Genomic DNA, 19,859 nt, shown 5'->3' on the forward strand with positions numbered 1-19,859 from the left:
GGTGTGGCAGACACACCAGCAAAAGCGATACGATAAGCCGATGGAAGCTATTGTGTTGAGATTGTGTTATCTCGAATGACGTACCACTGGTCGCTTTATCGTCCGATTCGTGAGTGTGACTGTGACATGGAGGTTGTTTTGGTCTCGATTTTTGCGCAATATCACGTCTTACATTTTGACATATTTGCCCTCTTTCTAAGCAAATTAAGACACTAATACTGTCATGAAGCATATCACTGTTTTCGCTAATATATTGTCTTTCATGGAGGGCGTTGACATTGTGTATTAATTGCTGCTATTTATAAAACAGTTTAGCACTCTGTTTAAAACTCTGTTTTAAATGATAATTTGCATAATTTACGTAAATTAGCTAATAATAAACAAGGATATCCCAATCATTTTATGACAATTTTCTTCCCTTTCTTACCCTAAGTCTTTATTTCCAATTTTAGGGCAGTTCTGGTGAAAACATATATTCTTAAATACTTGTTTTCACTAGATCGACATAATATGCAAATTTATGCAAATTACTTGCTTATTTGCATAGATACAGCGTGTCTCTTTGGATGAATCTTTTTCTTTTGACTCAAGGAACATTTGTGCCAAGTGGGGCATTTGTACTAAAAAATGCAGCGTTCAACCTCTTAACAAATCTACTATATTGTGGTGTCGGGTTATTTAAAGACATGTACATAAATGAAGCAATTTTTATAATTATTTCTTTTTCGGACAAATCAGGTGATATGGAAGGCACAACATCCGGGGATTCAACAACTGAAAGCTTCGCAACAACTAAAATGCCTACTTTCGCAGGTTTGTTAATGTTTCTCCTTTTTCTCTTTCTTTATATTAATCTTTATCTCTATTTCTCTCCTCGCTCTGTACCGCTCGGATACTCTCTAGGTCAAAGGCTATTGCTGTTTACCCATCCATCCACCTGTCTGTCTATCTATACATGTAGATTTATCAACTCATAAATGTGTTGTTGTTTGAATGAGTTTTGTGCTGCTACATATAAAAAAATGCCGAAAGTTTTGAACGAAAAGAGATTTTGAGATGTAATATTTCGTAGATTTTTTTAACACTCATTATACAACTCTTTTGAAAATAATGAGAATGGAATGTTGGATCATGCATGAGTATAAATCAAAGATTAAATAAAAAATCACAATTTTTGAAAGTCACAAAGAGTCGTTTTTCAGATTGTGTAAGTACAGGGTTAGGCGAAGGTTGTTTTTTGTGTGTGTACATTTTATAATACTTATGATGTTTCACTATCCATTCAACACAAAAGTTTGATAACGTATGCTCATGGTTGAGTGAACCCAAAACGTTGTTACATATCATCATATAGGTTTATGACAGTACCCTCTGTAACATAAAACACGTGTCAAAAATTATAATTGTAAGTGGCTCCCCTCTCCCAATTGATCAGTTCCCCTCCTCATTTTCAAATACTGTATCCATCACTGATTAGTCCATAAATTTATCTGATCCTGAGAAATTGTTAGGAAAAGGATGACTTTATACAACATAAATATTATTCATTCATAAATAGTTTGCAAGTTTGGTTGCTCAACCAATAAGTGTAAAAAAATCGGAAAGTATGTTTGTCGATAAAATGATGGATGATAAAAAACAGCAATTAAGTCACATTTAAAACAGAGTGCCCCCCCCATTGTTCATATCATGACCCCTCAAAATGAGTCTGTGACTTTGAAAATGCCATTCCCCCTTCTTAAAAATCAAATAAAAAAACGCGAGACAGTTTGTGACACATATCAAAGGTAAGCAATTGCATTTTTCCAAAAACGTAAAAAATATATTCACATTTCACATGTTCATTCATGTGTGAAAGCTTAATAAAACGCCTTAGAATCACAGACGCCTGTTAATTGGTCATGAGCATAACAGAAAAGAAAGTTGAGATAGTTTCAGTTCCCAAAATGAAACAATACATTTGAAAATCATATATTTTTGGTTTTCACTGAATGTTCATTGAATTGTGAAATTATTAATATTTTTTTAATACTCTTTCCAAAATATAAATGTCATAACTGATGATTCTTATAGCTTGAGGTGTAGATAAAATTCAATGCTACTACTTTCTCTATTAATTTTTATACTTTTAATGGTACTATAGGTTTTCCCGCCCAATTTCGTCAAAATTTCAACCGATTTAATGATGTAATAATTCAATTTTCAACTGATTTGAAATGACCTATGAGATCAACATTTGAATAGCCAAATACTTAATTCAATTTAATTATATTGGTACGCGATTTCACGGTTATCCCATTCAAACAGGAATAAAGAACGATCAAATTAAAATAGCTGAAGAAGTGTTTTCAAATTCGCACCGTTACCCTCCTTGCGAACGTTTAGGTTTTCAAATTCATTAATATGCAATCACTCATAGGATATGGACAGTGTTTTTCGTAGTTGTTTTTTTTTATACTTGCCGGCTGCCCTTAAGAGGCTCAATTGTTTGTTTTTGCTTTTTTCGTTGACGAAATACCCTTAGTCTTTGGTTAAAAACCTTCTTTTTTTGCTCGTCAAATATTATTGTGCCCCTCCCTTTTGGGAAATCCTGAATCCGCCCCTGTATCCACTCATCAAATATCGTTTACAACCATATCCTATAATGGGATAAAATAATTTTAACTGAAAAGATCAGAAAAAAAATAGAAAGAAAGTAAAGTTTGGAAAAAAAAATGTATAACGTAATAAAAATTGAAGACAGAAACATGATATCTTGATTTGGACGTTTAAAGTGCAAATATGTGTTCCGATAAATGAAACTGAAAATGGCATTTTAGGCGGAATTAAACGGTCATTTCGTCGTCGCGAAATTAAATGACAAATTTGAGCCATTAATTTGAACGAATTTCTTTCTAAATTTAATTTCTACAAAATTCAAAGGAATGATATAGAACCGAATTGAATGCTGAATAAATGAAAATGAACCATGTGTGCAGAGGATTGACAAAATATTTCGAATTTAAACGTCCTGTCATTAATTTAAATGCAGCTCTGATGAAACTGGAAAACCTATATTACCCTCATTACTATAACTTACTTTTTTTCTTCTAGTACTACCAATGATTGATTTAGGTTTTAGTGAATGTGCATTGTGGAGCGATGAATGTGACGTCAATGCACGATGTGAAGACAACACTTTTAGCTATACGTGTATTTGCAATGACGGATATGAAGGCAGTGGAACAATCTGTTCTGGTAAATACATTTGTTACTGATATCTATTCATTCTACTTGTCATCAGACAGTTTCGCTCCGCGACGCACGACTGCTTTAAGAACACAGTAAATATATTATTTTTTTATGTCAAATGACAATGAACAGCTGCGAGTACTTTGTCGATAATTGGTGAACCCGAAAAGCAGTTTCTTCCTAGATATCGGAACTGACAACAAAATCCCTTTGTGTATTTTGTCAAGGATTAAACTGTTGTTTTTATTCAACATTTTTTGACAAAGTTTTGACAAAGACTTATTGGATATTATTTGTCATGGCGGACTTTGGACAATATATTTTCTAGGTTCTTGAATACCGTTTCATCCTGAAGCGAAAAATCCGAATTGATATGATCATGAAGTTAATAACATTAACCGTATCCATCATAGCAATAATTAAAAATCTTCATTTATCATTATCATGATGATTATTAATATGATTTAACATTAATGATAAAAACGATGAAAATTACAATTGATGACATTGGCCAGTGAAGGTCGTATACTGGCGTTCTTCTTCAAGCCAATGTGCTTACGGCTCCCACCGGCATCCAATGATTACTATTTTAACAGCTTTTATTTATTTTGTGTTTTATATGTTTCATTGATGTTCGGAAATAATCAATCACTCCATTTTTTATGTACAGTAATTGATAATGATGAACATAACAGTAACGATATTAGAATGATTCAATATAAACAATACGTATAATGATGAGATAATTACGACACAATAGTACACATGGATAGTATTGTTTGTGTTTTATGGGCTATTGCTCAGATAATTGTACATTATCACAATCATTCAGATATCGACGAATGTACATCGGGCACCCACGTCTGTCATGTCAACGCCGAGTGTGTGAACAACATAGGAAGTTATACGTGTGTATGCCTAGCTGGATATACTGGTAATGGATTTGACTGCGTTGGTAAGAACACGATTTTATTGTATTTCGACCCAAATAATATGCCCTTAATATGATAGCTAATGGTAGCCTTGATAATGTCAAAAATTAATATCAATAGTCATCTTGATAATAATAATAATAGTAATAATATTAATAATGATAATATTACTACCTTGGCTAGCCACTTCCGTTCAGCAACTGCTCTACCAGTGAGCCCTGCATAACATAGTGAACAAATCAGGCTTAAATCAAGAGTGTCAGAAAAATTATTCTTTTATTCAAATCAAGTTTTTGTTGGGGTGGACTTGTCCTTTAAATTTACAGATGCTATCTTTCGGGAAATGAATGACATTACGGCTCTTATTATTCTAGATAGGAGTTTAGCATTTGACAAACACTATCTTAATTGAAAGGCTGAACTCATTAGGTATCAAGTGGACTTCCCTTCCTTAGTTCATATCCTATCTATCAGAACGATCTCAATATGTTAGAATCGGTAGTTCTATCACAGGTTTAACTACCATTGATGTACCCCAGGGCTCCGCAGAACGTCCACTGCAGCTCTATTCCCTCTATAGGCAACTAATTTAAAGATTTCTGCCTATATGAGACAGAAAATCGTGTACAACTCTTGAACACACACACAGGTCACGGAGTGACCCTGAGTGCAAACAGCTGCCTGTGTTACAATTTGGGGAGTGATACATTTTTCCATTAGGGGTGATCGAACTCACTGGAGGGACTTACTTCACTTAAAGTAAGAAATGCTAACTACAGTACTTATTTTGAATGCTGTGATGAAAATTATATAAGTTTCACATTCATTTGAACGAGAAGACAAGATTATTGTATATATGCAGTGCATTATGCCGAGTGACGTCACCGATAGAGACCTCAAATGCTAGGAGTACCGATTCGACAACTAACTTCATCTAAAAACCACGTATTGAAGATAACATCCAATGGGGAAATGGCTTTCATTTTCATGAAATAAAAATTCCATTCTTCAATAAATCGTTCCACCCGTCGTTAACTGCCCATTCATTCTCGAGCAATGGGGAAATGAATACAGAGCGTCTCGAATTTTATGTGAAAAAGGGTGCATTTTCCATAGAACTTCTGCCAAAAAGCAATGCGTAAGGGAAAGATTAGCCCCAAAATACGAATAGCTGAGTTAATCAAATCGGATGAATCATGAAAATCAGTGAAATGTAGTTTCTTCTGTCCTCATTACTGAACGCCCCGACTTGATACGATTAATTTTCCCCCTCTCCATCAACTTTTAAGAAAAAGGGTGTATATTTTCGTCGAAATTCCATGCGTTATATCGACGGACGCCCGTGCGTACGAGCAGGAGGAAGCCAAATGTCTCGTATGTTTTTTTGCAACAATATATTGTTTTCGTAAACATGGCATAAATCCCATTGTTATGCCGATGACATACAACTCTATTTGTCTTTTCGACCTTCAATGTCGTCACTGACCTCAGCTATCACAAAACCCGAAACATGCCTTTGATACCTTGAATCATGGCTTGTATCTTATTGCCTGAACCTGAATGATAATAAATCAGAATTCTTAATTCTGATTTATCCTACAGAGAGAAAGTAGATACCATGCGTCGAGCCCGCGAGACCCTGAAAGATGAAAGACACTTCATCACAGATGAGCTCACGCCAACAGATCTAGAAGGAAAAAAAGGAATGGATCAAGCAAGTCCAAGAAATGTACAACAAAGGAACGAAGTTAAAGGGGAATCCAACCCAAATAAAAACTTGTTTTAATAAAAAAAATAAAAATCAAACAAGTTGATAGGTGAAGGTTTGAACAATATTGGACAAACAACAAGAAAGTTATGAATTTTTAAAAGTTGTAAATATTGGTGATCACTTTACCCATGGAGACTTCAAATTGGCCGCATATGTGATGTCATAGTGATGTAAGGCAAGGACTACTCTTCCATGGACTCCAATACATATTATGGCTAAAATGTCATTTTCCCCAAAAGTTTTATTTCAGATTATATTTTTCTTTGATGAGGCCATAAAAGGATATACTACCTGGGTTATATTTAGATTACTGCCCCAGGGGAATGGGTACTTAGGAGAAAACCACAAATCCCTGATAATAAAGTACATGGCCTATGGGAAAGTTGTCCTTGCCCCTTGTCATAATTTAATTACCCAGTTGCCAATTTGGAATCTACATAATATTAGTGATTTCAATTTTAAAGCAGCTATAACTTTTTTACTGCTTGGCCGATTTCTTTCAAACTTTCACCATTCTGTTTAATTTATTTTTCTCCTTCCCAACACAACTGTTTAAGGCCAAGGCTGGATTCCCCTTTAAGATTCTACCCCCCGGAAGTGGGGACAGGCCGGAGGAATTCCCTTTAACTTTCAGTGAGTAATGTTCCACATAATGATAAACATTAAACTCTGGCCAAAGTCACTCATCAAGCAACGAGGTTATAGCCAATAGAACAATAATTATTTCTCACACCTCCATCAAAACGAGGATAATATTTCTAAAAGCATTCTTGAGCAAATACTTGATGCATTCTTGAAATATAATCTCAACAAAATATGCTATTATAGTTCTTGTACTTTAAAGAGTACTTTTTGATGATGGTTTCTTTTAAGGTTCCGACCACCAGATATACACTCTAGACTTGGTAAATGCACATGTCATATGCACGTTGATAATAAAGTGCTCGTTAAAATGATTATAACTAGACTCTAGTAGTAGTACAGGTATAGATTCCATCATTTCTTGAAATGAAGAAAATATTCGAACATAAGAGAACAAATTCTAAAGATACTTACATTTTCAATGATCATACACAAAATGTATGTTTGCATTTTGTTTTAAACTTCATATCAGCTTGAATCTGACCCCTTTTCTACTTTCGTCTTGAACGATATTATGGAAACATTGAACTTGTACTTGTTGATTCCCTTCCTCCGAATTGCAGTTATCTTTGTTCAGAACCGAATAGAAAATGCTCACATCTCCCTTAAATCAAGAATTCATTTTTTAAAGAGCATCCCTGAGCAGACAAATCTCATTTTTTGGGGGTATGTTAAGGAGAATTGTTTCATTAAAAAGTTCCGACCATTAAATATAGATCATACACTGTAAATGCATATGCCATATGCATGCCTGATGATAGGAAATGACCAAACAGTCTTTTGTTGCAAATTAATCACAGCAACAAGAATAAATTAAAACTGATTGTTTCTTCATGATATGGATTTTTATTACACAGAACAACGTATAATACTTGTCATTCTAGCACTAATCAATATTCATTACAAAATCACTCAACTGTTACTTTTTTTCTGGATGTACCTACAAGTTGAGTAACAACAACGACAGCAAAAAACAACCATTGAATACATTTGTCAACTATATTTCCTGTTATCACTTCGCCAATAATTGGTTATTATATAATAACTTTTATAATAGCATCTACGTAAAATGTGTAGTTTTTGTCCCTTGAAGGAATAATTCATATCATTTTGTGCAAATTAAATAAAATTCATCTCTTTACTGAAAGTGCTATGTTTAATTATCATTCAATAGGTAGTGCATTGTTTATTGTTTAATTATTCAAAAGCTTTATTTTACATTCAATCTTTTACTCATACCGATTATCTTGAAATGACATCTTTAACGTAGCTCTTACACAGTCTTCTGTTGTAAAAGTCCAGATGCTGTCAAGAAGGTAATATTCGTACCTATTAAAACTTCGGAGTACCTGTCTTCTCTATAACAATCAGTTAGAATAACGACTTCATAAATCCTTAATATACATCATAGCAAAAGATACATATTTAAAAATGTATTTCCTACATGAAAATAATATACAGGACCTTGTCCGCTCGATCAATGTATGCATTACTTGACCAGTAGTTCTGTACATAAACAGAGGTCAACGAAAAATATGAAATATTAAGATACTGATATTAAAAAGAATACAGAAATTATAGCTAAATAATCGGAGTAATAATACTCTAGTGATCAGTCCACAATCTTTTAGCAATCTTAAGCTGATGTACACGTAGCAACACTTATTGTATATGCGTTGTATACTCTGTAGGTTATCATCTACATCATGTAGTGATACAATTAGGTTTTAAATCTCTCTTTGATATGATCGTCGAAATGAACTGAACTGTTCATAGTTCCGTGACAGTCATGAAGATATAATTTTGATATTGTTCATTCATGAAACAAATATTATAACCGTTATTACGTATTGGCAAACAATAGATGTTCGTAATGATACACACATTGTAATCAGCCCAAAGTCTTATTTGTTTCAGTTTTCTTTATCAATTTCCTAATAAATCCGTGAATGACCAATGCACTGAAATCTATATTTGGAAGAATGTCTATAAAACTCCGCCTTTTCCAGTCGTGTAAAGTATAAAATTGGATAAAAGATTGAGAAAATCATAATCCATATCCTTTGGTTTGAGTAAATACATACTAAAGCATTTGATGTAAAAGTAGAAAGTACTATCATGAACAATGTGTGTATTACCATTTTTTTTAATTAACATAAATTTATTATGTATAAGCCAGTGAATATAAGATGTTTTAACTACTGATACTGAGAACAGATCATCGAAACTACCATAATGTTTGAAAAATTGTATCATTTCCTTCCAACGGTCGTTGTAGATATCATAGAATATTACATAGTCTAGATAAATGGCATAACTGAGTACAAAGTCGATATTTATATTATTAATACGACTCTTTTACAGAAGTGGTTAGAATTACTTGAAAACTAAATCATTGATAAGAACGTTATTCATCTTTCACTCTTTTGTCTTCATTGGAAATGATACAGCGCTCGATTTCCAAATGTATATGTATATATATAAATGTGAAACTATGTACCTTATAATATCATTCTACACAAAAGCATGAATAAAACCAGGTAAACACTATTTTGAATAAATCGTTTTCCGAAGAGAATAAGACATCCTTTCTCAAAAGAGCTCTATTATGTGTGCATGATTATACCGCTGTTCTTACTATATACTGTAAACATAAATTTATGGCATTCTATTATTCAATACATTTTTATATAACGCTGAAACACAATCTCTCATGTGTGGTCGTTTTGTAAGTTAAATGTAATCTTTGATCGATGAAGTGTTTCCTTAAATGCATGTTATGAGTCTCGATGGTGACTGTCACCTTACAGTGCGTATCAGAAAAAACGGGACAGTTTTGAAGTCTATGAAAAATTCGTTCAAATCATTATATCTACATTTTGATGTTAATAGATGCTCTAAGATCTTATCTTTGAACTGCCATTAAACAAAATTGTTCATGCTTGAGCGAACACGGGACGTTTTTGTCTGGGGTTCAAAAAGAGGCTTGCGCCAAAATCGCAGAAATTAGAAAATTTGATGATTAGGCTTTTGGCTTATCAGCAGACTTGCTCTTAATCTTTTCATTATCTTTGCTATAATTTTCGAATTATTCTGTCAAATTTAATTTACAAATTTATTTATTTACCTGAATTATATTGTTTTTCATTTAAACTTCTTTTACCCTTGAATTTTCCTTCATAAGTAAGAAAAGAAGAGACTTTTTGTCAACCCAAGTAAGAAGATTTGCATTGTTAATTGGGAAAATTTGTAATTATTCAAATCCTTTTATTATGTGAAACAAGATATGTTATGGTACCTCTAATAATTATTTGGTGAAAAAATTATGCTTTGGTACCTATAAAAAACATGAATCCTATTTTCAAGGGGTTATTGAATCCTTCACCAAGTTTAATTATGTGCTTGACAGGACAAACAGGAAAGGATTCATGTCTTTCAACGGCAATGGTGTATTGAGTCAATTTTAAAGGAGCAAGATATGGCAGATCGGGTAAAATGTATTATAAAGTTGCGAAGCGAGCAAGCAAAAATTTCCACTTTTTTATTAAAATATCCAATCTTGTGATTTTGACATAATATTCAGAAAATGATATCATACTTCACTTTCTATGTTTTCTGTTCTTTTTCTTTCCTTGGTAATAATTTTTTTTTGCCCCCCCCCCCCCCCTTCGGCTAAAAAAAAGAGAGAGGGAAAGAAAGAGAAAAAGAGGGGAAGAGGGGAAAGAAAAGAAGAAAGGAAGAAGGGAAGAAAAAAAGAGAGGAAAAGGGGGGAAAGAAAAAAGGAAAAGAGAGAGAGGAGTGGGGGAAAAGAAGAGGGGAAAAGAGAGAGGAAAAGGGGGAAGGAAGAAGAGGGGGAAGGAAAAGAGAGAGGAAAATGGGAAAGAAAGAGGAGGAAAAAGAGAGAGAAAGGAAAAGGAGAAAAAAAGAGAGAGAGGGGAAGAGGGGAAAGGAAGAGAAGAAAAAGAGAGAGAGGAAAAATAGGAAAGAAAAGGAGGAAGAAAAAAGGAGGAAGAGGGGGGAAGAGAGAGGAAAAGGAGAAAAAAAGGAAAGAGAGGAAGAGGGAAGAAAGAAGAGGAAAAAAGAGAGAGAAGGGGGAAGAAAAGTGGAAAGGAAGACAAGAAAAGGGGAAAGGAAGACAAGAAAAGGGAGGGGAGAGGGGGGAAGAAAAGGAAAAAAAGAGAGAGAGGAAGAGGGAGGAAAGAAAAAAAAGAGAGGGGAAAGAAAAGAAGAAAAAGAAGAGGGGAAAGAAAAAAGGGGAAAAGGAAAGGGAAAAGAAAGAGAAAAAAGAGGATGAGGGGGAAGGAAGAGAAGAAAAGGGAGGGAAGGGGAGGAAAAAGAGGAAGAGGGTGAAAAGAGAGAGGAAGAGGGGAAAAGGAGAAAGAGGAAGAAAGAAGAGAAGAAAAAAGAAAGGGGGAAAGGAGAGAAGAAAAGTGGAGAGGAAGAGGGGAAGGACGAGAAAAAAAAGAGGAAGAGGAGGAAAGAAAATGATCGAACCAAAAGGGCGCTGAAATGATGTTCGAAGGAATGTCCAAATGCTGTTCGAACTGGGGGCAGAATTGATGTTTGAACGGGGGGGGCGAATTGATGCTCGACGTAGGGGCGCCAAATTGATGTTGGAACTACGGGGCGCCAAATTGATACTCGAGCTAGGGGGGGGGGGCGAAATGGTATTCGAACTAGGGGCGCCAAATTGATGTTGGACCTACATGTAGGGGCGCCGAATCGATATTCGAACTAGGAGGGCGCCGAACTGATATTCGAACTAAGAGGGCGACGAAATGATCCTCGAAGTGGGGGCGCCAAATTGATACTCGAACTAGGGAGGGGGGCCGAATCGATGTTCGAGGTAGGGGGCGCCAAATTGATACTCGACCTACATGTAGGGGCGCCAAATTGATGTTGGACCAACATGTAGGGGCGCCGAATTGATATTCGAACTAGGAGGGCGCCGAAATGATGTTCGAAGTGGGGGCGCCAAATTGATACTCGAACTAGGGAGGGGGGCCGAATCGATGTTCGAGGTAGGGGGCGCCAAATTGATACTCAAATAAGGGGGCGCCGAATTGATGTTCAAACTAGGGGGCGCAAAATTGATACTCAAGCTAGGGGGGGGGATGATATTCGAACTAGGGAAGACAAATTGAATTCGAAGGGATGCCAAAATGATGTTCGAACTGGGGGCCAAATTTATGTTCGAACGGGGGGGGGGCGAATTGATGATCGACCTACATGTAGGGGCGCCAAATTGATGTTGGACCTACATGTAGGGGCGCCGAATTGATATTCGAACTAGGAGGGCGCCGAAATGATGTTCAAAATAGGGGCGCCAAATTGATACTCGAACTAGGGAGGGGGCCGAATCGATGTTCGAGGTAGGGGGCGCCAAATTGATACTCAAACTAGGGGGCGCAAAATTGATACTCAAGCTAGGGGGGCGAAATAATATTCGAACTAGGGGGCGAAATGATATTCGAACTAGGGAAGGCAAATTGAGTTCGAAGGGATGCCAAAATGATGTTCGAATTGGGGGCCGAATTTATGTTCGAACGGGGGGGGGGGGCAAATTGATGATCGACCTACATGTAGGGGCGCCGAACTGATATTCGAACTGCCGCCTTGTTGTTGGCTCATTGTTCCATATATTGAAAGTTTGAAATGCCTTGGCCTTGAGGTTTTTAGGCCTTGGGTTTCCATGCCTTGGCCTTGGGGATTGAAGCCTTGGCTTTGAGGATTGAAGCATTGGTCTTGGGTATTAAAGCCTTGGCCTTGGAGGTTTGAGCCTTGACTACAACACTGATGCATATATTGATATATATTATTTACAGAAATTTTGAAGTTTACTTGCACACACTGAGAAATAAATGTTCAGAATTGAACCCCGAAAGGTTGATGCAAAATCAGCACCCTATGGGTTCAAAAATTGAACCCTGCGGTTGGGGTTCATTTTTGCACACTGCCGGTTCAAAATTCCACCCCTAGGGGCTCAGTTTGAAATTTAGGGGTGCAGTTTTGAACCCGCAGGATGCAAAAATCAACCCCAACCGCAGGGTTCAATTTTTGAACCCATAGGGTGCTGATTTTGCATGAACCTTTCGGGGTTCAATTTTGAACCTTTATTTCTTAGTGTGCAATATGTAATAGAATAAATGAAACTTTCATTGTAATGGTGAAAGTTTCGGATGCGTTTTTTTTTTTATTTTTTGACGAATCATCAGATACTCAAATAACTGACATAACTCTATGGTTTATATCGCTCCTATATTTTTGTTTCATGTAGCAATGCGTAAAAGACAGCTATATACAGTTGATGATACGACACCTTTTCGTTTCCGCTCGCACTTCGCGCTCGCATCAATTGTTTAGTTATACTGTATAGCTATCCTGTACATGATTACAAAAACTTATTAAATTTTTCCATTCTTTATGTAGAAATTTTCAGCTCGCGCTTCGCGCTCGCATTATTTGATTGATGAAATATGTAATGTCTTCATGGCTAAATGCAAGCAGTCCTTAAAAGGCACTTTTCGGTCAGTTCAAAACGTATACAAACATTTTCTGCTCGCGCTTTGCGCTCGCATTATTAATGTAGGAAGATCCCCTCTTACTCATCTTTTTCATGATTTAGGAAACATGAATAGAGTGTCCCGTTCTAGGTCTAAATCTAGAATTTTTCCGCTCGCACTTCGCGCTCGCATCGATTGTTTAGTTATACTGTATAGCTATCCTGTACATGATTACAAAAACTGATTAAAGTTTTCCATTCTTTATGTAGAAATGTCAAAAATTTTCAGCTCGCGCTTCGCGCTCGCATTATTTGATTGTTGAAATATATAACGTCTTCATGGCTAACTGTATGTAGTCTTTAACAGGACTGGTAGGCCTATCTTTCCGATCAGTTCAAAACGTTTATCAAAAATTTCTACTCGCACTTCGCGTTCGCAGTAATTATTGCAGGCACATCTTTAGAATGTTTAAATTTTAGGAAAAAAATACATACAATTTAAAAAAAATTGCTCGCGCTTCGCGCAGGCATTATAAGATAAGGATTATGATATTATACATTTATGTTGATTTAAAGAATAAAGCTAAGGAGTGACTTATAGGACTACCCCCTTCAAAGAAACAAACGAAAAAAAAACATCTTCGAGCGGCCGATCGGGGAAAATATGGCTGAAAAAAAATTCCGGGCCCCTTTATTGGCGAAGGCTGGATCCGTCCCTGATTCATGTGCCTATGATATAAGATAATTAAACATGAATTTAAGGCACTTATGATTGCCTGGGGGAGGGGGTCGCCATTTTTCAGAAAAGTACACAGGGGCGCCAAAATCAGGTCGAATTTGGGCCCCCCTCCCTACGAAATCCTGGATCCGCGCCTGTATATTAACACCAAAATATAGAAATCATAATTTGAAACAAAAATTTTATAGACTTTTCAGATCTGTCCCGTTTTTTTGATACGCACTGTAGAGACGATGTTAACACGGTCAAGTGATTTCCTCTGAATTGTACTATTTCGTGCCTGATCTCTTACTTGACTCTTTTCCTTATGGAATGTTGATTTTAACTAATCTCAATAGTGTATACAGTGTAATACAATCCACAAATCGATTCAATTACATATCAACTGGATTCAGGTGTATGGAACTTGCAGAGTACATTATAGAGCAGCTGCCAAGTAACAACATTGTCTCACAATTCAATGAAACATGTAGTTACTATTGAGCTTTAGTTTCATTGCATCCTTATAAACTCTGCGTAACTCAATCGTTTGACTTTGTTCGCCGGTTCGATATACTGTTCTTGTGTTCGCAAGCTCAAAGCAAATTCTTACTCATTTAGTCTCATTATTTTCAAAAGTGGAAAATCTTTACCACCTTCAAATTGTATACTGCACTTGTGGTTTACGAGAACGTACAGGAAAACATACAGGAAAGAAAATATAAATACTATTTCAGCTTTGATTGAAGATTCAACCAATGAGAATTGGGATGACATTTTGCAAGAAAATGATGCAAATGTTGCTCGTAAATTGTTTATTGATAAATTTACTCATTACTATGATAAAAATATACCACTTGTTCAAAGCAAGAAGCGTAAAAAATATAAAAAAAAACGTAATAAACTTTATAAATCATTCATTTCTAATAGATCTGAACACAATTTTATCAAGTATAAAAAATATCGCAATACACTCACCAGCGTAATTCGATCTTCGAAAAAAATATATTATTCAAAAGAAATAAAAAACACAGAATGCAACTTGGAATGTCATAAACAAATTAATAAACCTAAGCAAACCCCATGATAAACTTGGAAAACTTGAAGTTGAAAATGATTTATTTACTGAACCTTTTGAAATTGCTCAAGCGTTTAATCTTTTTTTTCACGGGCATTGGGCCTGACCTTGCTTCAAAAATACAAAGTGATGGTAAGAATTTTACTGAGTATCTCTCCGAGCCCAATTTAAATACAATGTGTTTTATTCCAACAGATCAACATGAAATACTCAAAATAGTTGAAACCTTAGCATCTAAAAAATCTAAAGGATATGACGGAATCAGCACAAAACTTTTATAGCATGTAATATATAGCATTTTTTTCCCACTAGAACATATCTTTAATCTATTTCTCTCTACTGGCTGTTGTCCCAATTTATTAAAGATGGCAAAAGTAGTCCCGATTTACAAAAAAGATGACCCGACTAAATTTTTCAAATTATCGTCCAATATCACTTTTACCATGTTTGTCAAAAATATTGGAAACAATTTTGTACAAACGATTGGATTCGTTTTTGTCCTCAAATAAAATTCTTACTCCCTCCCAATTTGGCTTTAGAAATAAATTCTCAACCGATTTTGCAATAAGTAAATCACTTGATAATGTTGTTAACTCTCTTTCAAAAAGAAAACATATAATCGCTTTATTTATGGACCTAGGTAAAGCCTTCGACATCATTGATCATCAAATTTTATTACATAAATTATATAATTACGGAATACCTGCAGTTGCCTGGTGATGGATTAAAAGTTATCGTTCAAATCGACAACAATTCGTCTCTATTAATGATATCAGATCTCCGTTGTCCTTTCTTAATTGTGGAGTGTTACAAGGTTCGATTTTGGGACCACTTCTTTTTTTAATATATATCAACGATACAATAAATTCTTCCCAAATTCTTTCGTTTATATATATTCTGACGACACCAACATCTTATTATCTCACAGAAATTTAGATGAATTGATTAATATAATGAACTCCTGGTTTAAATGTAACAAGTTATCGTTAAACATAAGTAAAACTAATTTTTTTTCATTTTCAAACTACTCATAAGAATGACGATTTCCCCCAAGACATTATAATCGATAATGAGCCCATAAATAAAAGAGATTACTTAAATTTCTTGCTATTACAATAGACAAACCTTTATCATGGAACCAACACGTAAGCAATACATCATCATCAATGGCCAAATGAGTTAGAATATTATACAAATTAAAGTATTTTTGCCAGAGCACTCCCTTTTAATGATAATGCATTGGTACTACCATATATTAATTACTGTAACATTATCTGGGGAAACTGCAGTAAAACTAACCTTGAACATTTACTTTTATTACACTGTTAGGAAATTTATCCTTAAAATAAAAGAAGTTCCTGCAGCATAGTCTCGAGAACACCTGTAATCCCACCAGATTGCGTAATCTTACAGGAAATTTGTATTTGGTGTATGGAATCTTACAGATTTCCTTGAATAAAACATACTTTTCCCTTTTTTTTAAACAGACCTGTTCTGTTAAATTGCAGAAAAATCCAGTGTTATGAATTCAAAGATCGATTTTTGTTATTGATTTTTGCAAAATCTTCTTTTCTTTTTCTGTAAAATCACGGTATTTTTAACAGTGTACAAAAGAAAAGTGTTAGGATCTGCACAAAATCAACATATCTTTCACACACTGATCCACTTTTTTATCGTCTAAAAACGTATAAGATATATGATATAAATACTATACAAATAGCTATTTTTATGTATAAATATCATTACAAACTGCTTCCTCCTTTGTTTACCGATTTCCTTCCATATAATAGCAACTTACACTCATACCCAACAAGGATATGTCAGAATATTCACTTAGACAATCCTAAAACACTATTAGCACATAAAACACTTAGACATCATGGGCCTGACATATGGAATACATTGCCAGATTCACTCAAACAGTTAAGATTCATTTCTCCCTTTAAAAAAGGTATTAAAACAATATTATTGAATAAATATTCAGAGAGTTAATTTCAAAATTGCTCTTTTTCTTTATGTAAAATGAAACACATAATTTACAAACAAGAAAAAACAACCAAGAAAAAAAATACATTGTGAGGACCAAGCCCTCCCCCCCCCCCGTCATTTCGCACCTGCACCCTTACGTTAAGATATGTTGGATGAATAGTAATTATTGTTTTCTGGGGCTGCCACGCAGTCAAGCTTAGCTTATAGTGGTAACCCCTGCAACGTTCTAACAATCGATATATATTAATAGAAAATACAATTATGGTCAATGTTTTGTTTTTCAGTAATTATGTATATTATAGTTATATTTTCATTGCTCATGTGTTTATGAAAAAGTGTTGCAGAAACCAATAAATGAAATGAAAACACTTTGATTAAAGTTCATGCTTAAAGAAATGACAAATGCCACGTCTATCTTGTTAACTCTTGTATCAATCCGTCCAAAACAGGCTATAATCTTGGGGTGATCAGGAAATGTATTTTCGAAATCATATCACTCAAGTCAAACAGAATGTCAGATATCAATTACGTAATTTTAATTTCATCAGAGAGTCACTGACTAAACCGGCACCGAGATCTTTATCCATGTTTTAATGTCCGCCCGTTTAGAATTCTCAAACTCATTGTTCTGCAACTTCCCACAAAATGACTTGACAAAACCTCAACGTGTACAGAACTCTGCCGCCCGTCTCATAACCTACACCAAAAAGTACGATTCCATCTCGCCAATCCTCCAGTCCTAGTGTGTTTATTCAGGAGAAATGAAAATTCTATTCATTTTGGTTTGTGTCTGTGTGTTTATTTTCCTTTTGAAGCACATGTGCGCTATATAGGTAGCCACCATTACTATTATCATTATTATTATTATCATCATCATCATTATTATTATTAATATTAGTAGTGTTATTGCAAATGGTAAATGGATGCTAATAATGATAAAGGTGATATTAACCGTTGTTGATGATGAAATTAATGTTGTTATAACAGTATTAATAATTACCATACTCCTACAGCATTGCTATGGGTTCGATAGATTTTCTATTAATTGCGTTTGCATTCTAGAATAATATTTACGCCCTTTTCTGATTATTTTATTTAACTGGGCATGATAATAAATATCAGGTGATATTTAACCGTGTTAAAGTGAAAATAGACCGGATGCTAAACTACTTTATAACATGGCTTATTTTAATCAAATGCCATCAAGCTCACGGTTTTATTAATTGGCCTCATGCCCCCTCACTTTAAGTACAATGCTCCCATTTGATTTTCTCCCAGGTGTTGTCCTATATAGAGAAGTCAGCTTTTCCTCAAAATATAAACAATAACTAAATGTGTTAGCCTGGATGACAAAGTGCAATACCACAGTTTTAATGAGATACTAATAACGCTATGAGTCGATCATTTCTATTTTGTCATAATTATGTCCTATTAACAGACAGCAGAGGGACTACCTGTTACCAGCCTCGATGGCCCAGATTTTTTATTGGAGGTGGATACAGATATATACCTATGAATTTTCTGCTTTGATCTGGGGCTATAGAGGCCTTTGGCGGTCCAGCCACTACCAAGCAGTCATGCCACCGAACGCTAGATTCTTCTCATTCTTCTATTTCTCCCTTAGTTACTTTTATGCATGGATAGGTGAGTTTGCATGTACATCATATGCCAAGCGTCGTGGTCTGAAATAGCTGACACTCGCCTTTGACAGTGCAGTGAGTTCGATTCCTAGTCATCGACGTAATTTCCTTCAGCGAGAGGTAGACCCGCATCGTCCTTACTGGTGAGGCATATGGTTGCCTTGCCGTAGAATTCCTTGAATGTGCTACGCGCTTTTGACAGCTTGGGCGAAGCCGCATCATAAATGTGCGCCGTTGAATAAGGAGTTTTGGCTCTGCCTCCTCCGAAGATTTAAGAACAGAGAAGAAATATTATGAAATGCTTTTCATGACAAAGAACATTCAAGGAGTCTTTGTCGAAAATTGGTGAATCAAAACAGCAGTTTGATCCTTGACTCTGGACAAACGATATTATTTGCAATTTATGATCAGCTCCAAAGCTTAAGACAAAAATGTTGTTGAGCTTCCCAATTTTTGTTTTCTTTCATAGAAAGATTTCATTCAAAATCAAACACGAAAGCAATTCAATATACAGAAAAATCATGAAGCGAATTTTTCGACGATGACCTTATAGCTGATTCTTTGTCATTTGACGGGTAGTTTCAGTGCATGTACTTTGTTTTTAAATACTCCGTAAGTCACGGAGCGGAAACATCCTATGTGTGCGCTACCATTATTCTTAAAGAAACTTTTCAATCGTAACTTTAATCCTTTAGTTTAGTACCTCTTTTTCAGAAGTCTCTAAGCGCTGTACAGTAAATGTAGCATAATTACCCTTGGCTTAGCAGGTCGTTTCCGGGAACCTTGGCGTAGGATTTGAACCCACGACACTCTCATTAAGAGATACTAAGTCAAAGCCACTACACCATGACGCTCCCATGTTAACAATACCTAGGTCCATCTACATGTAACTGGTTTCAATAATATTTAGATTGTAGACGGCCAGCAATATGAAAGTTGGGTCATTTATGCGCATCGAATAACAACAATCAAATCTAAACATGCTAAAAGGTAGCTCGTTGTTAAACGGATGGTCCAGGCTGGAGATATTTGTATTAAAAAAAATCACATAGCATAATGCTGAGAAATATAATCAAAATCGAAAAACAAATAACTAATTTATTGCATTTCAAAGATTTGCATTATTCCGGTGAAATAGTTCTAGGCATGTCTTCATGAATATTCATTTGAAGGGCTGATGATGTCGTATCCCCATTTGTTCTTTTTTATTTCATTTATGAAATTAGGTTTATTCGAAGTTTTTTCTACCAGGAACGAAAAACAATTGAATTGACAACTGATTAAATTCCTTAGTTAATTATTGTCGCAACTTATTTCATCATAATGGCATTTATACATTTCTAAAAATATGAAAAA

At 35.1% G+C, this 19,859-nt stretch overlaps 1 protein-coding gene across 1 annotated transcript in view; it reads left to right on the forward strand.

Annotated features, from left to right (window-relative positions):
* Positions 1 to 797: 797 nt before the first annotated feature.
* Positions 798 to 19,859, forward strand: part of LOC121421983 (fibrillin-3-like) — a 53,904-nt gene continuing 34,842 nt past the window's right edge. Inside the window, exons 1-3 of the mRNA XM_041616784.1 lie at positions 798 to 813; positions 3,094 to 3,237; positions 4,064 to 4,186. Coding sequence (XP_041472718.1) covers positions 798 to 813; positions 3,094 to 3,237; positions 4,064 to 4,186 — 283 coding nt within the window. The remainder of the gene's footprint in view (positions 814 to 3,093; positions 3,238 to 4,063; positions 4,187 to 19,859) is intronic.

Source organism: Lytechinus variegatus, chromosome 9 (genome assembly GCF_018143015.1).
Source record: "Lytechinus variegatus isolate NC3 chromosome 9, Lvar_3.0, whole genome shotgun sequence".
In the NCBI taxonomy this organism is placed as follows: Eukaryota; Metazoa; Echinodermata; class Echinoidea; order Temnopleuroida; family Toxopneustidae; genus Lytechinus; species Lytechinus variegatus.